At 35.3% G+C, this 19,901-nt stretch overlaps 2 protein-coding genes across 2 annotated transcripts; one reads left to right on the top strand and one right to left on the bottom strand.

The window, feature by feature from the left end:
- Window positions 1-4,894: 4,894 nt before the first annotated feature.
- On the top strand, window positions 4,895-12,559 carry LOC127970583 (solute carrier family 2, facilitated glucose transporter member 3-like). The gene is made up of 9 exons (XM_052573221.1): window positions 4,895-5,436; window positions 5,661-5,821; window positions 7,099-7,339; window positions 7,666-7,828; window positions 8,443-8,630; window positions 9,012-9,116; window positions 9,198-9,296; window positions 9,415-9,618; window positions 10,446-12,559. Exons 2-9 carry the CDS (start codon window positions 5,691-5,693, stop codon window positions 10,806-10,808), a joined length of 1,494 nt encoding a protein of 497 aa, XP_052429181.1. The 5' UTR covers window positions 4,895-5,436; window positions 5,661-5,690; the 3' UTR covers window positions 10,809-12,559.
- A 410-nt stretch (window positions 12,560-12,969) lies between these two features.
- LOC127970585 (tyrosine-protein kinase STYK1-like) lies at window positions 12,970-19,901 on the bottom strand. Its single transcript, XM_052573223.1, has 10 exons — window positions 19,760-19,901; window positions 18,480-18,532; window positions 18,140-18,352; window positions 17,599-17,832; window positions 15,637-15,818; window positions 15,191-15,271; window positions 14,700-14,911; window positions 14,563-14,603; window positions 14,331-14,427; window positions 12,970-13,929 (listed from the first exon to the last, which is right to left on the bottom strand). Exons 2-10 carry the CDS (start codon window positions 18,529-18,531, stop codon window positions 13,734-13,736), a joined length of 1,308 nt encoding a protein of 435 aa, XP_052429183.1. The 5' UTR covers window position 18,532; window positions 19,760-19,901; the 3' UTR covers window positions 12,970-13,733.

The raw sequence follows: 19,901 nt of genomic DNA, 5'->3' as shown, positions 1-19,901 counted from the left end.
CACCTAGATGCTTTGCATGCCTTTGATTAATCTTTTTAGTTAATCAAATTGTTCATATGTTGTCTTTGTTTCAACAGTGAATGTATGTCAAAAATCAATCAGTATGATCAATCAGCAGTGTTATGCATAATCCCAGTGTGTTTTCTGTGTTTGCTGTATAGTCTCAATGAAAGGAATATAAATGCAGCTATTACCCAATTAGGGTTGCAACCCCTTCCTTAAAATATGGAATCGTCCAGTAATTAAAGGTAAAATTATGCATCCTGTATTAAAATCAATACATGATGCGATTTGTCCCTAAAAAGGCAAACACATATTTGAACAAATAAGTATTTTGCACTTTTTATAATACTAATAGCAATTATATTGAAATCAATTTCATTAAGTATTAGAGAAGCTTATTTGCACGTGATTTGGGTGTATGTTTTTGTTTCCATAGCAACAAAGTCTCCAGATTGCGTGCTGAAACATCAAAAAAACATCAAAAGGCAGGTTGCATAAGAGGTTAAGACTAGTCTTAAAAGTTAGTCAGGTAATTGTTTTCTTGTTAGGCATAATTGTTATATTTGTAAACATTATTAGACAGATAAATTAATATATTATAATTAATGTTAGGCCCTATTTATTAATGGATCATTGATATTAATCAGAAATATATACATAATACATAATCATATATCTCATATACAATTTGGCATTTAAAAAAAAGCTAAATTGTTTAGATAAAAATGGGACAAATAATTACATAATAAGGTAGTCCTAATTCAAGCAAATTAATAAAACAAGAAATAAATAATTCAAATTCATCCCATCTAGGTAAAAGCTGCAGAACTGTCAAAAAAAAGACTAATAATAATAATTAATAGTTATAAATAATCTAATTTAAAATAACGATATTAATGTTTTCTGCTGCAATTCGAGCAATACTTGAGCATGTTTTCTCATGGTTTATTGTTTATGGGGGGGTCATGAATGGGTGTCCCTTATTTTGCCTCGCCGAAGGTGGCAACCCTATACCCAGTGGATGTTGCCATGACGATGAAGGAGTGGCTGAGATGCTGAGGACAGGATTAAAATGATATTAAGATCTATTGGGATGTAAATGTTTGGGAGAGACCAGGAGAGAGAGGCAGAATGGGTGGTGAAGTTTTTTGTATTGTACGTTTTGTACGTGAGGGTTCTTAAAACTCACTAGATCAGCAGATTAAATCGTCCCTGTGAGCAGATTAGATGTTTTCATTCATAGCTGTCTACACATGCTAGGACTTTTCTGTCCAGTTTCTCTTGTTACTCTTTAATTCCCAGCTTTTGACTCGGAATGCATTTGTCAGATGATATTTGTTTGATTTCCGTACATTTTCTGTAAATCATTCTACATCTTTAATTATTGCCTTTCTCAAGTATTATGTAAATACGTATGCATATCTCTATTATTTATACAGTTCTTATACTTGTTATAGAGTAAAAATGCACAGTTCTGTACATAAATCAACCTACTGTTCCAGATTCATAGGCTACACATTATTTATTGCTAAGTCTTGCTAAAAAATAACTAATATTTTTTGTTATTTATGTATGTATGTATCAGGAGCACCTTAAAAACACAAATTCCTTGTGTGTTTGCGCGCACCTGGCAAATAAAGCTGATTCTGATTCTGATTGTTTCAAAACGTATTTCACTGAGTCATCTTGACTTAAGAGCATTTGTATGGGAGCGGGAGATAGGGAGGGTGAGTAATAGGAATAATAGGATCAGATTGAAAGGAAATGATGCTATTGATCTACATTTATTTCAGATAGTTACATCAGAGATGGGGACTCGAGTTTGAGACTCGGACTCGAGTGCGACTTAAGTCGCACAAACAGTGACTTCAGACTCGACTTGAGACTCGTCCTCGAAAGACTTCAAACTCGACTCGGACTCGAGCTCCGGGACTCGTGAACAATGTTAATTTTTAGTAAACGTCAGATGAGCTCGCTGTTAGAGTTGTGACGTTCGCGAACGAACCGATTCTTTTGAACGGCTCATAAACATGAACGATGGGAGCCGAGTCACGGCTGGAGGGGAGCCGTTCTTTCTGTCGCTCTTTTTTCCCATGCGTGTTTCAGAGCGCGTGTTTCACACAGATGCACACAAATGAGCTCCTCCGCGAGACAGAACAGTTATAGGGGGAGGGGCGCACCCAGCGCAGGCCAACCCTTTATAGCGTGATTATATTAGTTATTAGTTGTGCACGCATCCTTCACGTGAGTACTCCAGTGGAAAAAAACCTGCGTGCCTCTGTCATTGGGTAGGAGCGGAGCCATGACGTTTTGCACAGATATTCATTGCAGCCCACTTTGTTATTGTTCATTGACTTGAAGGGGCTGATGTCCTATTTGCAAAGTTTACAGTAGTAATAGTATGTACACATTTCCATTTTATTTATTCTAATTTTATCTACTTTAAATATTTTTGGTTCTCTATCAAAATGTTCTTGTGTGATAACAATGTTCTTGTGTGGAAGTGTTTGTAGTAAAAGCTGTTTTGCACAGAAATTCATAGCAGCCGGCTTTGTTTTTGATGTTTATTTGTGAGTAGGTATTGTATGAATAACATAAGTCAGCGTAGCTTTGTTCATTCTTAACCCAGACAAGAGGTGTGCAGTTATACAGCCAGGACAGACAGAAGGCCATTACTGAATCCATAAATGCAAAATACAGATATTAACTTAAAAGTAAAGCATTCTTGGTGTTTTTGTCATGTTGCAATAGCCTGTTTACAATGATTATATACCAAAATCAAAGTTGATATTGTATGCTAATAGATAGAGTTGTCATAATAACATATTACATGCTTTGAATTCCTTATATATAGCTATGCAGTGTTCTAAGCAGCTTGGATGGGTCGCTGTACGTGATGCAACATTTATTATAACCAGAGACTTAATATAATAAAGAGACTTGAGACTTGACTTGGACTCTAGCTCAGAGACTTGAGACTTGACTTGGACTCTAGCTCAGAGACTTGAGACTTGACTTGGACTCTAGCTCAGAGACTTGAGACTTGACTTGGACTCTAGCTCAGAGACTTGTGAGCATCTCTGAGTTACATCCAGTTGGTTTTGCTTAGATAAGCCAAATGTTGTGCAAGTTATGTTCTGCAACACTGCATCGAACTACACAGATGCATGCATATTCTAGAAATACTACTGTATTTATTCTGTTTATAGTAAAGTCTATACACTCCTTTTGTTTTTGATACAGTTCAGTAATATCTTTAAGGTCATCTCTGTTGAATGTCTGTCACTGAGGCGCATTTTTATAGCCTTCAGACATGACTTCAGACTCGAGCTGAAATGACTCCAGCCTTGACTCGACTCGAGGAAAGGGACTCTTGAATATTTTAAAAGGAACTCTAGTCTAAATCCTTATATAGCCTAACTGATATTCAAAAGGTGGAGCGCATCCACACCTATCCGGACTAAGAGCCGTAACACAACACCATTTAAAGTGAGTAGTGTGTCAGAAGTCTACGGTCAGAACAGCGGATCGGATCACATAACAAGCACTCGTTTATGGTAAATATCTTTAAGCGCTTTATTCAAGCCCATTCAGCTCCGTGCTCTTTCTCTCTCGGACACGCGCATGACGCGGTTATTTTAACAACACAAGAAACACAGAGAGCAGAGAAATTATTTAGATTACTTTCACTAAAACACAGCAGGAAAAAGTCAATGCTGCAAACAGTTATTTTTCTTATTATCTTTTTATCTATCTATAACCTGTTCAAACCAGGTGTGACAATACGTTTCTGATTTAGCATTATCAGATTTCAGAAGACTCTTGTCATTATAATTGGCTAACTGTTGTTATATAGCTAGGATAGAACTTAAACTTTGAAACTGCTGGTTATCTCTTTCTTTTCTGCTCAAGGTGAGAAAGTATTGATTATTGTAGACATTTTTTTGTAGATAATGCTTTTAAGAAAAATATTAAAATAGTATAGATTTCAGGATGAAAAGCCTGATTAGAAACTGTATGGCTTTGTAATATCTGTGTCACATATTTTCTTATGTGTCGTGGTAGATAGGTCTCTTATTCTAGAATTTGATTACAGAAAAACTGTTTCGAACATGGTAATGGTTTAAAACATATCACAGACTGTATGTGCATTAACCTTATATCTTAAAACCTCTTAAAAAACAGATCATAGATCATATATTTTGTCTATAGCCTATAAAACAGCTTTGTAGGAATACCTCAATGAGGATTCTGAATGGGATTTTTTTTAGCGAACCGTTAAATGACTTGTGACTCGACTTGGACTCGTGACTTGACTCAGACTCCATCTTAAAGACTCGTGAACATCTCTGTCTCAGCATCACACAGCCCTTCACAATCCACAGTGTCAGCACTGCTGTGTCCTGTTGCCCTAGAAACCTGTAGTCTGTAGTCACAGTGTAGTCTTACTGATGGAGGCAGGGCTGTTTTAGGACATGGCTGATTTGTGATGATAAAGATGAGCTCTAGTATTATATTAGCTGCGGTTGTGTTTACATTTACAACAACAAAGCAGAGTGCAGTGTGACTACTGGGTCTTTTCAGAGAATTTAGTTAAACAAACATTAATGTATAAAATTAAAATGTATATGTGATTCATTTTAAAAATACAATTATAAAATGTTAAAGTATTAATTAATAAATTATGTAATACTGTGCTTACAATAATTATTACTTATGTGTTATTATTTCAGCAGTTTGAAAACAAAAATTTTCGCTTATCTGATGTTGATCTTTTATGTTCTTAAATAATTATTATAGTAAATATGTAAATATTTTGTTAGAATCTGGTCTATTACAGTTTGACAGGTTTTATTCCGTCGTTTCACACATTATTGTCAACTTAATGTATATGGGATTTTGATCTGAACAAAATGAACATTAAAGGACATTTTCATCCAAGCACAAAAATTTACTTAATATTGACTTTAAAAGAATACAAATATATGTAAGTCTAATTACTTAGTTCTTCTCTTTCTTGCTGTCATTTTTCTCATACCCTCTCTTTGCTGCTGAATTAGTGTTTCTTATTTAGTTGAAATCTTTCCCGGGCTGTCTGTTTGTCACACAAGTAAAGTATGATTAACATCGCATATATGATTATTAAATGTTTTATATAGACAATTTTGAATATGAATAACAATGTTTTTATTGATAAATAGGCTACATTAATCTAAGAAGTCTGTGTGTATGTTTCATTTTTATGATAAAAATGTGAAAATGAAAATAAAAAAGGCAAAATAAAATGACAATGACAACTAACCAACATTGAACGTTTTCTCTCTTGTTTCACAGAAGCAGGTGACATGCTACCTCCTGTTTTCTTTATCGACAGCTGTAATTGGCTCCCTGCAGTTTGGCTTCAACACAGGAGTCATCAATGCCCCAGAGCAGGTAAATAGGTGTGGATTTGTGTTGTGTGTAGTACCAATCAAAGGTTCAAACACACTTATACTACACATTCAGTTGCATAAATGTTTAAGATTTAAAGCAAGAATGCATTAAATTGACCAAAACATGATTCATCAAAATTTTAAATAAGATACACACACATACACAAATGGCAATACAGGAATTATGCATTGGCCATCTTCAATGAAAACATTTTAACTGCTTAGAAACTGCGGGCGTTCTTTAATGCCACATGGATGGAGCGTTACGGGGAGCCCATCAGTCCAGGCGTGTGCACCGTTGTGTGGAGTTTTGCTGTGGCCATCTTTAGCGTGGGTGGAATGGTGGGATCATTCAGTGTCGGTGTCGTAGCCAACAAATTCGGAAGGTGAGTGGAAATTAATTAATCATGTGTAATTTGGCTAATATTATCCAGTTTTGACTTGGAAAGAACCTGACATGTCCTTTGTGGAAGTCCTGAGATCAGAGGCTTTTGCATTTTAAGTGAAAAGAAAGAAATCCTGAGATTGTGACTTCTTCCGTGTCATTACTCATACACTTAGGTTTACATTTATTGGTAAAGACACATTGAGGTCAGAGCTATGGCCTAATGCTTAATGCATTTTTTTCTAGTACATTGCACCATGGAGCTAATGTTTATTATGTATCAGTAAAGGGGAATAAATATAAAAAGATAAACAGAGAAGTTTAATGTAGTCTTTTTTCATTTATGTTGTTGTGCTGGGAAACCTCAGCCAGATAATGCCTCATCTTATGTCAGAGTTGATCACAATGCTACTTTAACTGGACAGTAAATGCTTCATTAATAATAAAAGCAGTTTACTATAATGAGGGCACTCAGAGTAGAAGAGTTGACCTCTGTCTTCCTCTCTGCTTGAACACACTCCACACTGTCAGAAAAACCTCATTCAAAGCAAGCATTCATGTGATCAGTGGCCATTGTTCTTTTTCTGTGACTTCCACTCTCCCTGGTTTTGGATGGTTTCTGATAAATATTTGGGAAAAAAAATTAGGGATGCACGATAATATCGGCACAATATCGGTATCGGCCGATAAAAGCTTAAAATGACCATTATCGGTATCGGCCGATATGAATATTTCTGCCGATGAGCCAAACCGATATTCTCCAAGTGAAATAATTGACCTGTTTTTCAGATGTGAATGTCTGTCTACATTTGTAAAATAATAAATTTATGGTAGAATCAGTACAGAAGAGATACATGGATTTCTCTTCAGTAAAATTAAAGTTTAAATATATCAGTATATATATTTGTAAATATATCAGTATATATTTGTATACATATCGGTATCGGCATCGGCCAAAATTATTTAGAAAATATCGGCATATCGAATATCGGCCAAAATCCAATATCGTGCATCCCTAAAAAAAATGGTTTATTACAGTTTTGTAGTATATATAGTCTATATAATTTGAATCAGAGCAAAATATAATAAAACGAATGAATATGACATCGACTATATGCTGTGACGTTTTCATCCGAGGACAACAATTGTGATGCAAGTCTTAACATTGTGTTCTTCTCTCTCTTGCTGTAATTTTTCTCATTTCCTCCATTTGCTGCTGAATTAGTGTATCTAATTCAATTGAACTGCCTTTCTCCCTCTCTGTTTTTCTCTCTGCAGACGTAAATCTATGTTCCTCGTGAATATCTTGGCTCTGATTGGTGGGGGTCTCATGGGACTGTGCACTCTCTGCTCCTCCTTTGAGATGATCATTGCCGGTCGGCTGGTTATTGGGCTGTTCTGTGGTCTCTTCACCGGCCTTACTCCAATGTATGTTGGAGAAGTGTCACCCACTCCCCTCCGCGGGGCCTTTGGGACCCTGCACCAGCTTGGTGTCGTGGTGGGCATCTTAATCGCACAGGTAAAGCATTCTATAGCACAGCAATTTAGTTTGTTGCCTGTACAGTAGCTTTTAATATTGGACATGACCAGATGGTTTATAAAAAATGTGTAAATCATTTTAAGAGCCTTATGGCCTCATTATATGTTTGTGCCACAACAAAGCCTTGGGGAAATATCCCTTCTGATTAGTTCTGATGCACTTATGTTACATGAAGCTTCTAATTGAGTCTGCTGATCCATTTTTAAGGCTGCTAGTCTAATTTATGCCATCATAACCTAATCAGTTTTAATTTGATACCTGTAAACGATCAAATTACTTTTAAGTCTTGTCCTTTTTCCATCTAGATTTTGGGTCTGGAGAATCTGCTGGGTTCACAAAAGCTCTGGCCTCTGCTTCTGGCTTTAACCGTGCTACCTGCTGTCCTGCAGTGTATACTGCTTCCGTTCTGTCCAGAGAGCCCTCGGTACCTGCTCATTAACCTCAATGAGGAAGAACAGGCCCGTAAAGGTAAAAAAGAGATGAAAATGAGCTTTATCTCCACTGAGCTGCAACCAAGCTTCACTGAACAGCTTACACCGAAAGAACGTTTATAGTGGTGAATACAAACTACAGCAAATATATCTTTTGAATTGCCTTTTACTTCAGAAGCAATTAAATAATCCATGATGGCTTTACAAAAGAGAAAGCAAATATCATGAGAATGATTACATTAGTCAGAAAAGAGAAACGTGTCAAATTTGCCACCACTCCCTCGGAGAACACTCACGCGGCAGCATTAACCTAAACTACTTTTTTTATTCAGTGAACAGTGTTCATCTGTGTGGCAATGAAGTTGTGCCAAATGCACTTAACCTTATGTTTCCACTTAACATTAATTATGCCTTTGAGAATGCTGATGACAAAATGAGCTAAAACATCTGTTTAAACAGGAGCCCTTTATTAAATAACATACACGTTACCATTTACTGGAGCTGGATAATTTATTTTACACCAGATTATTACGCACATACCACAGCTACTGTATGTTGTAAAATGCTTTTAAAAAAAATCTCCAGTTTCAAACAATTTTACCCATGCCAAAATGTATAAGTTCTATGACCAATACTCCATTCCTTTGTCAGCGCTGGTGCGTCTCCGTGGTTACGAGGACGTTGGGAAGGACATGCAGGAGATGAAGGAGGAGAGTGCGAAGATGGCCATGGAGAAGAAAGTGACCATCCCAGAGCTCTTCCGCATCGCTGCTTACCGCCAGCCTCTGCTCATCGCTGTCATGCTGCAGCTGTCCCAACAGCTGTCTGGCATCAACGCTGTGAGTGACATACATTACCCATCATGCACTGTGCTCGTTACTGCATGCTACCTACTATTTTGAATGTAAAACGGTAGGTATATTCTTTATAATATGCATGCTTTATATATGCAGTAAAGATTTGGATGTCTTACTATACTTATAATGTGACACTTTTAATATATTCAAAAATGCAGTATCCTGAAATGCAATGTGCCGGTCTTGACCTTACATTTTGAATGTGACAAATGATTTCTGCTATCAACCATGATTTTTAAATTCCACTTCATAGCACATTATTTGGTCGACTATCAAATGTTTAATGTACACTAGTGTTCTTGTTTTACTATCACTTTACATTCTTTTGTTAACCATTTGGACTTTTCTTTGTGTTTCTCAAAGGTTTTTTATTACTCAACTGGTATTTTTAAGTCAGCTGGAGTGACTCAGCCCATTTATGCCACCATTGGAGCTGGAGCCGTCAACACTGTCTTTACTGTAGTATCTGTAAGTATTTTATCATTGAACTTCATAAGAAATCTGTGATGTGTTTGAAATAATACTTTTGAAATTTTCCTTTTCTACAAGCTTTTCTTGGTGGAGAGGGCAGGAAGAAGAACTTTGCACCTTATTGGTTTGTGTGGAATGGCTGTCAGTGCCTTGGCCATGACCATTGCTCTCTTATTGGTGGGTTCTGCTGTCTGTGTTCATTCTGCTGAAGATTCAAAAGAGTCACTGTAAATATCTGACCATCATTAGAATGCTAATGTCGTACCTGTGTTTTCCTACCTTTGTTCCTGAGCAGAAGGACATTGAGGGTTTTCGCTACCTCAGCATTGCTGCAGTCTTTGCCTTTGTGGCCATGTTTGAGATGGGCCCTGGACCCATTCCCTGGTTCATAGTGGCTGAGCTGTTCTCCCAGGGGCCACGTCCTGCCGCCATGGCCGTTGCAGGATGCTCCAACTGGACAGCCAACTTCCTTGTGGGAATCAGCTTCCCCAAACTGGAGGTATGAGCTTAATTTAGATTAATTTAAAAGCAACTGCCATTACTTTAACTACTTAAAATACCATTAAATAACCATTCAAATAAAGTTTTTAAATAATTATTCTATAATAAACAATTATTTCATGCCAAGTGATTTTGTTGTTAAATTAGTGTATTATTCTCCTTGTGGGAATTAGATTATTAAAACTTAAAAAAAATGTATTAAAAGCTTTTTAAAATGTATTAAATCAATTGCCTTTACTTTATCCACTTAAATCTACTGAATTAATTTTTAAAATTAAACTGTTAATATTCTATATGGAGAACCGTTTTTTCATTTCAATATTTATTTAACATACTGTATGTAAAATAAATATTTAAGTTAAATATTTATATTTATTTATTTTAAATATGTTTTTTTTAATCACTCACATTAAAACTTGAATTGAAATCATTTTAATCTATCAAATCCATTTATATATTTATATATATATATATATATCTGAGAGTTTTCTGACCCTCCATAGACAGCAATGTAATAAACCCATTCCCAGAAATGCATTAAGGACATCTGTAAAACAGTCAATGTGACATCAGTGGTTCAATGGTCATTTTATGATGCTACGAGAATACTTTTTCTGTGCCAAGAAAACAAAAATAATGACTTTATTCAACAATTCATCTCTTAAATTAATTTATTAAAACAATAGCCATTACTTTAACCACTTCAAATGAATAATTCTCCTAATATAGAAATATTAACTAGTCAACTAGTTATTGTGATTTTATTTTGTGGTAAAATGTGTGCACATCAGAATTAACCTTTTTCTTATTGTTTGTGAATTACAGGAGCTGTGCGGGCCATATGTCTTCATTATATTTATGATCTTCCTCATCTTCTTCTTCATCTTTACGTACTTCAAAGTACCGGAGACCAAAGGGCGAACATTCGATGACATCGCCCGTGGTTTTAGCGGGGCTCCGCCTCTGACTGCCACTTCTGTGGAGGAGGCCGGCACAGTCGCACTTTCTGCCTCTCCAGTCAAAGAAAAGGTCCCGTTGGTGGAAGCTTCCAAATCGTCCTCGGAACAGGGTGCAAGCTCATCTGAGAAAGCTGCGGCAGACGCCACAAAGGTGGAGGAGAAACCGAGCTCAGTTACCCAGCCACTGGTGGATTCTAGTAAAGAAGAGAAATCTAATTCCGCCATCTAAGAAACGGTGTAACTAAATATAGCTTAATATGATTAAAGCCATGACATGTACCACTGCAGATAGAAATATAATACTAGAGATTATTATTATATAAAAAAGAGATTATTTAGGGTAAACGCATTATGAACAGAACCACAGTAGAGAGACACAGATCTAGAAATATTTTGGAAGGATACGAGAGCTCATAGTACATGAGCTTTATTTTATTGTGTGATGGATTGGTGCAATATTGATTCATGTGAAGTGTTTTATTATTTTATTGCTCATTCCTGTATGTGCTTTTTTAGTGTAGTTTTAATGTGAATTAACAAGTTGGACGTAGTTTTGTTTTATCAACTCAAACAGAAAAAGGGTATTTTAACATTAGGCCTTCATAGTTCTTGCCATTTTCCACCGTCAAACCTCTTCTCTTTTTTTGCCTTTAGAAAAACCAACGTGTTTTTCCTTTGAATTATAGTTGGCGGTCATCCTAATCTTGAGGGTTTTGCACTGACGATGTTTATTTTGAGTAATATATAGTGTATATGGAAAGATATATATACATTTTCATTACTTGAGATCACTATTACTATCAAAAACACTTCAAATATTTAATGAATTAGAAGAATAATTTAAATATTTATATTTATAGGAAGTGCTTAGGTAGTAAAGCATATGCCAAGAATAAAATCGCTAGTTTACTGCCAAAAATAATACATTTAAGGAAACGGACTCTTTGGATAAATTAAGTCACACATTAATCTAAAATCACAGTAAAGGTTGTATTGTAGAGGACACAAATGGACCAACCAGTGTTCAGTGGATTTCACTGTATATACTACTATATATACAGTCTCACTAACTAAACAAGTTCACATTTCAGAGGTCCATGATTAAGATTTTTAGCAAATGACATGAGGAAATTTGCTAGATTATGACCATTAATCCTGCTACTGAATTTCCTGTGCTTGGTGATTTAGTATTTCAGCGTTTCATGTGCTGCACCGACTCACTTTGAGGTTTTACAAAGTAGTGAGACAAGTCTCACCTGATTTGAATAAATGTGTTTGTAATACTTTAGCGGTAGTTTTGCACTTTCTGACATTCTGTTTTAATCCCTTTCATAAAGAAAATAAAGGTTTTTCTTCCATACGTTTATTTTTTACTTAAATTAGAGAATCTTTACCAAAAATGTATATCATGTAAGTCAATAGATGCTTTATGCTGCCATTGCTTAGGTGTTGCTATTTTTGTCTATATATTGAATGTGAAAGTATTTATTATTGAGCACATTTATACGCCCGGGGTAATATGAAGAACTGCGTTTTCCCATTCTGATGTCTTGTGGTCATTTATGTGTTGCACAGAGAGAAACTCCAAAAAAGACCAAGAAAGCACATTCCTCTTGCAGTAGTGCACTGTGGTTTGTATTCCAGCGGTCAAGAGCAGCTTCGCATTGAGCTAGCCCTCTTATAACACTAGCAAACATGACCATCTCATATTGTAACATTTACTGTGCATAATGTACACAACTCACTTGCTTACTGTACAGTTAGAAGAGCCTCACCCTGTAAATACCCAAGTTCGTGTTTCTGTGTTGAATGGTCTAATTGATGTAATTGCAGGTCAAAAGGAGCGTGTCGGCTTAAAAAGAAATGTTGATGTTTTGACGTGTGTATATTTTATGGTGGCTTTTCCTGAATTTGTGTCAAAATCATGAGTGGTAATGTGTACAGTTGTTGTATTATTTTGTGAATAAATAGTCTAAATGATTTCTTCTCTTGTTACTTATGTTTCCTAAATGTTAATAATAGGATACATCAGATTCAGTGAAGTATAACATTTGTGGTATTTTGGAGTAGCCTAATTGTTATCGCAAAAATATATTCAAGATAACTAAAGTCATAAAGATTACTGTTTTTACTCATTGTGCATATAAATATTAATATGAATTTAAATATTTAATAATTGGTATTTATAGTTCTTTCCGATAACACAAGTTTGTATTTTTAATCAATGGACTTAAATTCAATAATAGAGCGTCATTTGCGTCGTTCCGCATAATAACCAATCATCTTCAATAACGATCTTTGAAGCCAATTAGATTTTAGCATCATTTTGCGTCATCAACCGTGCTTCTGGTTAAAAGCGGGTGAAGAGAAACTTCCATATTAAGACAAAATACAGATGAAATCATTTTTATTGAAGGATTACTATAAAACCTTACGTACTTCAGTTTCCCTAACGGGCCAACACCGCAGACTTGAAGGTGTAAGTGGGAAACTAAATATTTAAAAGTAGGCCTAATTTTGAAAAAGTCAGGTGACCATTATTATTTACAATTGCACTAACGATGACTAAACTGACAAAAAAAGTACATTTCCATGAATAAATAGTGTACTTTATAATACAGTAGACTTTCCAGTTACCAATAAATATATCAATAATATAATTTTTAATTATACCATTTGAATTAGCCGTAGCAGTGAACAATTCCAACCTAAATAAATAATGATAAGTTAAACCACATTACCTAAATTATTACTAAACTGTGTGTGTGTGTGTGTGTGTGTGTGTTGTTGTTGTTGTTGTTGTTGTTTCATATACGTTTACATTATAGCTTTTGCCTATTGACTGCATATTTCATATATGTGTATGACACAATCTTACTCTGTTTTACATAGCATCCCCTCGTTCTCATTTGTGTTGCAATTGCCCTTTTTTATCCTTTATCCTCAATCTAAAGTCCTGATTCATAATAGCACCTGCTTGCTTGACGAGATAATGTGCTTCTTATATGTGATAGAGTGATGTCACTGTCTGTAACAAGCAGTGGCTCTCTATAATCCTTCGAAAGTGCTAATCTCAAACCTTGACGGTTCATTTATTTATTCATAGCTAGTCCGCAGCTCTTTTGGTGAGTCTTGGGTTTGATCAAAGGGATCATTATAGCACAGCATAATTGTATGATTCTCCATAGCCCGCCTCCCGTATGTATTTCTCCATGTTCACCGGCTCAGACACTCGCAGCACTGCCTGTTCATTGGCGCTTCTCTCTCCTGATTGGAGCTTTCTGTTCAGCTCAGCCAATGAGATTCGATCCTTTGGTTTCCACTGACAGCAGGATTTGATGATAGAATATCTAGAGAAGAAACATTATGTAAGTGCATGTTATAATGGCTATCAAAAAGGAATAGGAAGGAAAAGGTTTTTTTTTTCCCTTTAAATAATGGTACAAGTCTTATGTTATAGTCCATCGTGACAAACTTTAATCTGGCATTAGAATTCCCGGAGTGGCACTTCAAATTGTGTTATTTTGTTTACATAATTGTGTTCCTTAATAGTTTTCAATTATGTACATTAGGGTGTTGTGTTACATCAAAATGAATGTTTATTTCATTATTTTATTGTCACATGCCACAATGAAGATGTTTTGTATTTGTGTGTATGATGGAGTGCGCCCGGATTATTATAGTTAACTGCAACCAAATAAATGTAAAGTGCGTGTTTATTAGATAAATATGTGTGGATAAAGAAACTTACAGTGTATTAGAGCAGTTGGGTGGTCTCTTTAGTGTGTTCACTCTCTGTAAATGCTGCAGAAGTTCGCCAGCCATGATGTTGGGAAAGGGTGGATCTCCTGAAATAAAAAACAATGGAATATAGAGCCTTTAAACAACTTCATAATTTGATTATTTTTCTTCCATATAAATGGAATCTTGCAGCTGTAGCTATACTGGAGACTTTTATAATACTGGATATCAGAAACACTCACCTAATGTCACCATCTCATACAGCAAAATGCCAAAGGACCATCTATAGAGGATTAAACAGAAATGGACACAATGTCAAGAACAAAGGTGACGAAAGCATAAACTGTAAATAGGCTATAAATAATTATCACCAACTCACATGTCGCTGCTTTGCTGGAGAGGTTGCCGTGCTAATGCTTCTGGAGCTTGCCATTTTCTCATTTCTGTATCTTCTACATCCATAGAGGCTGCACTCGTTTTTCTGCGGTATGCTGGACCCAAACCCCACAGTTTGACCGACAGGTCCCGACCAACCAAGACGCTTCGAGCCTTGACATTGCCATGGATGTAGTTCTTACTATGCAGATACTCCTGTGATTGTGTTACAATGAGAACTTGATCTTAGGTGTGACAAAGTATTTACTGTACATTGTAAATCATAAATTCTTTGGTTAAGTGCTCATGACTGGTCATGATTAATGCATGCCAGAGTCAAACAAAGTAAAAGGCTCTGTGATTTATGTAGCTGCCCGTGTGTGCATGTCTGATGTGTCTTATAAATCTCTCCATTCAGTTCATTTATACATTGTTGCCAGTCTTTTGTCTGTTAATGTGATTGTATATATCTTGCAAGCTGATTTGTTATCTAACCAGAGCAGATGCAATCTGAGCGCCCATGGTAAAGATTCGTCTTTCAGTCATGTCACACGGTGCCTCCCGACCTGTGTGGTCCTGTGAAAGAGATTTACAGTCAGTCAAAACAAAGGTGAGCTATAAAGTAGTAGTTTGACTTATAATCAATACATTGCAAATGAGATCATCAGGAATGACACAACCACTCTTAGGTGACTTCAGCAGTGCAAATAAATAATTAATGTGAGAGTGTAATGTATTTTCAGCATCATTTCTCCAGTCTTTAGTGTCACGTGATCCTTTAGAAATCATTCTAATATGCTGATTTTCTGATTAAGAAACAATTCTTGCTCTTTTGTCCAAAAAATGATGTAAACAAAAAAATGTGGAAAACCAGTTCATCAAGCCAAGCTAGTTTTGTCAGTGTCCCTTGCAAGAATGAAAATGAAGCATTGCTCATGTACCTGTCTGCACCTCCACAGGAAGCTCAGCAGGTCACGGTGTTCCAGCTCCTCTACAGCAATCATCAACGGTGTCTGCACAGACACAACCCCCAGCAATCTGGGCAACGATGGATGCAGTCCCAACTCTGAAAGGAAGTGGGCAAACCCCAGAAAGGACTGGCGCTCTTTGGCATTGGCTGATTCTGCATGAGGGAAAAAGTAGAAGAAAGTAAGATTGAATGTCCGCCTGGTTCTCTGTCTGTGTGTCTGTCATTCAAAATGACTGTCTGTCTTCTATCAATCCAAAAATCTATATCAAAATATACTGTAAAAACTTTGTTCATATTCAGAACACAAATTACTATTATAACTGTTTTAAGAAATCCAAAAGCTTTCTGATTCTGACCCTGAATAGACAGCAACACAACTGGCATGTTCAAGGCCCAGAAAGGTAGTAAGGATATTCTTAAAATAGTCCATTAGACATCAGTGGTTTAACAATGTAATGAAGCTACTAGAATACTATTTGTGTTCAAAGAAGACAAAAATAATGACTTTAGTCAACTATTTCCTCTCTTCTGTCTCAGTCTTCGTCAAGGGTTCATTACAGTACCACGACAAGTTCCAAAGATGAACAAAGGTTTTACAGGTTGGGAACGATATGAGGTTGAATAATTAATGATGGAAAAATGAAATATGAAATAATTACTCCAATTAGTAAAACTGAAATATAATAAAGTTCAAATTATTTATAAATTATCAAGAAATATATTGTTTGGTAAAATGTATTATACTCTTTTGGACCATGTGAGTAAATGATGACAGAATTGTCATTTTTGTTTTGGTGAACTATAACTTTAATTATTTATTTTCTTCATTTTATTATTATTACTATGAAAATATTAAATGATTTCTTTAATGAAATGATACTCTAAATAATAAACTAAAACTGCCAGTAGGTGTTGGTAAATGTCTTAAAATGATGTCATTAATCACTCACCCTCATGTCATTCCAAACTCATAAGACCTCGTAAAGCACTCACAACAGACACGGAAGAGAAGACAATGCTGAATAAAGTCGTAGTTTTTGTTATTTTTGAACCAAAATGTATTTTCGATGCTTCAAAAAATTCTAACTGACCCTCTGATGTCACATGGACTACTTTTATGATGTTTTTCTTACCTTTCTGGACATAAAGTAAACCGTTCACACATTTTCAATGGAGGCACTGAGAGCTCTCGGACAAAATATAAAATATCTTAAACTATGTTCCGAAGATGAACAGAGGTCTTACGTGTTTGGAACAACGTGAGGGTGAGTTATTAATGACAGAATTTTCATTTTTGGGTGAACTAACCCTTTAATGATTAAGTCATCGAGTCAGTTATTCATTCATTTGATTCGTTCAAATGGCTGAATCATTTATTAAGAGATGAAATGCCGCTGTGGGTTGCTTGAGGATGAACAGTTCTGATTTGTCTTTATATTTTGTTTGGCAAAATTGAGCAAAACAGACAACATTGTGTCTAAAATAACACAGTATTAACTTCTCAATGAACTGTTGTATAAGATGAGTATCACATTTGCACTCATCTGATATTGCACTTAGCCTACAGCTCGTGTGATATTTCTTAACTATGTGATGTAAATATGTTGCCCTGCCTCATATTAGTCATCAATCGACTGTATGAAATGGCAGATGATCCACATAGGTCTGGGGCGGGGCAAGTGCGTTAATAATCTTAATGCGTTATTTTCCTCCATAATTAATTAATCTAATTAACGAGTTAAACTACCAGCCCTAGTTCAAATAAAAATAAAATGAAAATGAAAACTGAAAATGTAAAAAAGAATAGCTAACTCGAAATATAAAATAAAATAGTATGCTATAAATAAATAGTACAGTATCTTAATATTATAAAAATCAAATAAAAATAATTACAATAACAAAAAGTAATGAAATAATGCTTGTCCAAAAGTACCTTTAAGCACTCGTAAAACGACTGGCTGTCTGTCCATGACAGCTCTGTGCAATGTGAAGGTGTTGTCTGGTTTTACTGAGAATGTGAGAGGAAGTGGAGAGACCAGCTGAAAGAGGTCCGGATGCCTCCCGGTGGTTTGCTGAGGGACTGCAGGGCTAGAATTCTGCATGTCATGCTGAGATTGGGCTGTCATGGGAATAACCTCATGTTCCAATGGGTTCAGCTCTGCTGGAGCTGTAGTTGCAAAGTAAAATAAGATATTAAGAGAGAGGAAAAAATGAATCTATTGTTGGTTCTTATAGTATAACTTTTGAGAAAAACCTTTCAATAAACTCTTTGATAATGAATGAAAAAGATAATCTATTAATAAACACTGTGATCAAGGGAAACCCTTTAAATAAGCATAGCGATCATGCATGGTCAGGAAGACTTATAAATAAACATTTCTATCGTGCATGAACCGGAAGACCTTTAAATAAGCACAACAAACAACAAGCGACTTGAGTGTTTAGTGTGTAACACAGTCAGATGCCGTAGCTACCGTCAATGCCTTGCAGGTGCTGTCTGTTGCTGTTACGGTGTCTGTGTGAGTTACGATGGTGTTGTGTGTCATCTTTTTCATTTCTGTGGTGTCCATAAAGATGTGACGGCTTATAGGTGCATTTGAGCACCAGCAAAATGATCAGCGTGACCAGAAAAGCCAAGAGAAACAGCACCGGAATGACGATCAGTTCGACTTCATAGACAAGCACCTCTGCAAAGAAAGTAGAAACACAACGGTATTAGAAAGTTGAATTCCATATGTCACATGATGTGTGCATGTTTTATTCCCAGATAGAGGGAGACTAAATCTAATGAACTGAACATAACACACTACTTACCACAAAGACTGCCTGGTACACATAGATTTGTTGCGTTATTTGAATTAGACATACTGTAAAAGGAAAAATATATATATTACCACCATTAATGTCATAACTTCAAAATACTACTTTTAAAATGATATCCAGTAATTCAAGCGCAGTGCAATGCTTATGTGTTTTATGAGTGTATAAAACATATCTGGTGCGTGCAGTTTGGCAGCTCACCTTGAAAACTAGACTTCAGATATTTGACGCTGATTACCCATGCAGTTTGCTTTATGTGTTTTGCAGAGAAAATTTGTTATACTTTGTTAGTGTGTATGTACACTCCCAATCAAAAGTTTTTGAAGAGTAATTAGATTTTTAATGTTTTATACATATATATACCGCTGCTCTTAGAGAATTGTTTAAAAAACACAAAAAATCGTACTTTTCAAAAACAAAAACTAGACTGCTATTTTATTGTAAATGATTTGTACGTTTCACAGTACTTCTAAGTATCGATCATAAATCTAGATTTGCTTTGTTTCGATTGTCTCTGACATTTTTATTCAGCAATGAAATATATAATTAATTGTCTTGTAAAATGAGACAACAACGCCGCAGCTAAATATTTGTACACTGGCATAAAAAGCAAATATAATCTACAGACATTCAGACATTGACGTTTGTGATCAATGGTTTAAAAATAGATTCCCATTTATCCAGATTATCAAGAACATCAATGCACGTACAGTAAAAAAACATTGTGACCCTTGAACACTTCCACCAATGATCATCCTTTCATCAGCACATTCTTTCTTAAGTTTGTGTATGAAACTACCAGACATTCACTCTCACTCAACCGGTTTCTCTGCATTTCTGTCTTTACATTACATTAAAAACACACCAGAATCTTCACCACACGCAGGAGCCAATGTGAGATCAGTATAATGTAAATGCCAACATCTTGATTTATCACATTTTGATTTAACTAGAATTTAGCCAGTGAAAATGTGTCTATCAAGTTTCAGGTTTTAATGTTGGTTATTTATATATAAATAATAATTAAATATGTCTATATATGTTATTTATATATATATATATATATATATATATATATATATATATATATATATATATATATATATATATATGTATATATATATATATATATGTATATATATATATATATATATGTATATATATATATATATATATATATATATATATATATATATATATATATACACACACACACACACAAACAAACAGCAGTATTATGTAAAATAATATGTATTTGGTTAGCATGAACTTACATGTCATCTCTGTGTGCGAAGAATGATGGAACTGTTTCTCATTTTCCAAACTTGGTCATCTTCTTTTGTCAGTGGCTGTTTTGTTTCTGTTCACAGTTTGAAAACTGGTGTTTTTGCTGTATTCTCAAAGACTCAACTTCTT

Source organism: Carassius gibelio, chromosome B13, assembly GCF_023724105.1.
Source record: "Carassius gibelio isolate Cgi1373 ecotype wild population from Czech Republic chromosome B13, carGib1.2-hapl.c, whole genome shotgun sequence".
NCBI lineage: Eukaryota > Metazoa > Chordata > Actinopteri > Cypriniformes > Cyprinidae > Carassius > Carassius gibelio.
The sequence above is the reverse complement of the archived record's forward strand: the minus strand, read 5'-3'. Positions and strand labels throughout refer to the sequence as shown.

Coding starts and splice junctions, on each gene's coding strand:
- LOC127970583 (XM_052573221.1), top strand. CDS start 5,691: ATGGAGCGTTACGGGGAGCCCATCAGTCCAGGCGTGTGCACCGTTGTG. Junction 7,829..8,442: donor GGAAGAACAGGCCCGTAAAG/GTAAAAAAGAGA, acceptor TTCCTTTGTCAG/CGCTGGTGCGTCTCCGTGGT. Junction 8,631..9,011: donor AGCTGTCTGGCATCAACGCT/GTGAGTGACATA, acceptor TGTTTCTCAAAG/GTTTTTTATTACTCAACTGG.
- LOC127970585 (XM_052573223.1), bottom strand. CDS start 18,531: ATGTCTAATTCAAATAACGCAACAAATCTATGTGTACCAGGCAGTCTT. Junction 15,819..17,598: donor CGTTTTACGAGTGCTTAAAG/GTACTTTTGGAC, acceptor TCCCTCATGCAG/AATCAGCCAATGCCAAAGAG. Junction 14,912..15,190: donor CTCAGATTGCATCTGCTCTG/GTTAGATAACAA, acceptor ACACAATCACAG/GAGTATCTGCATAGTAAGAA.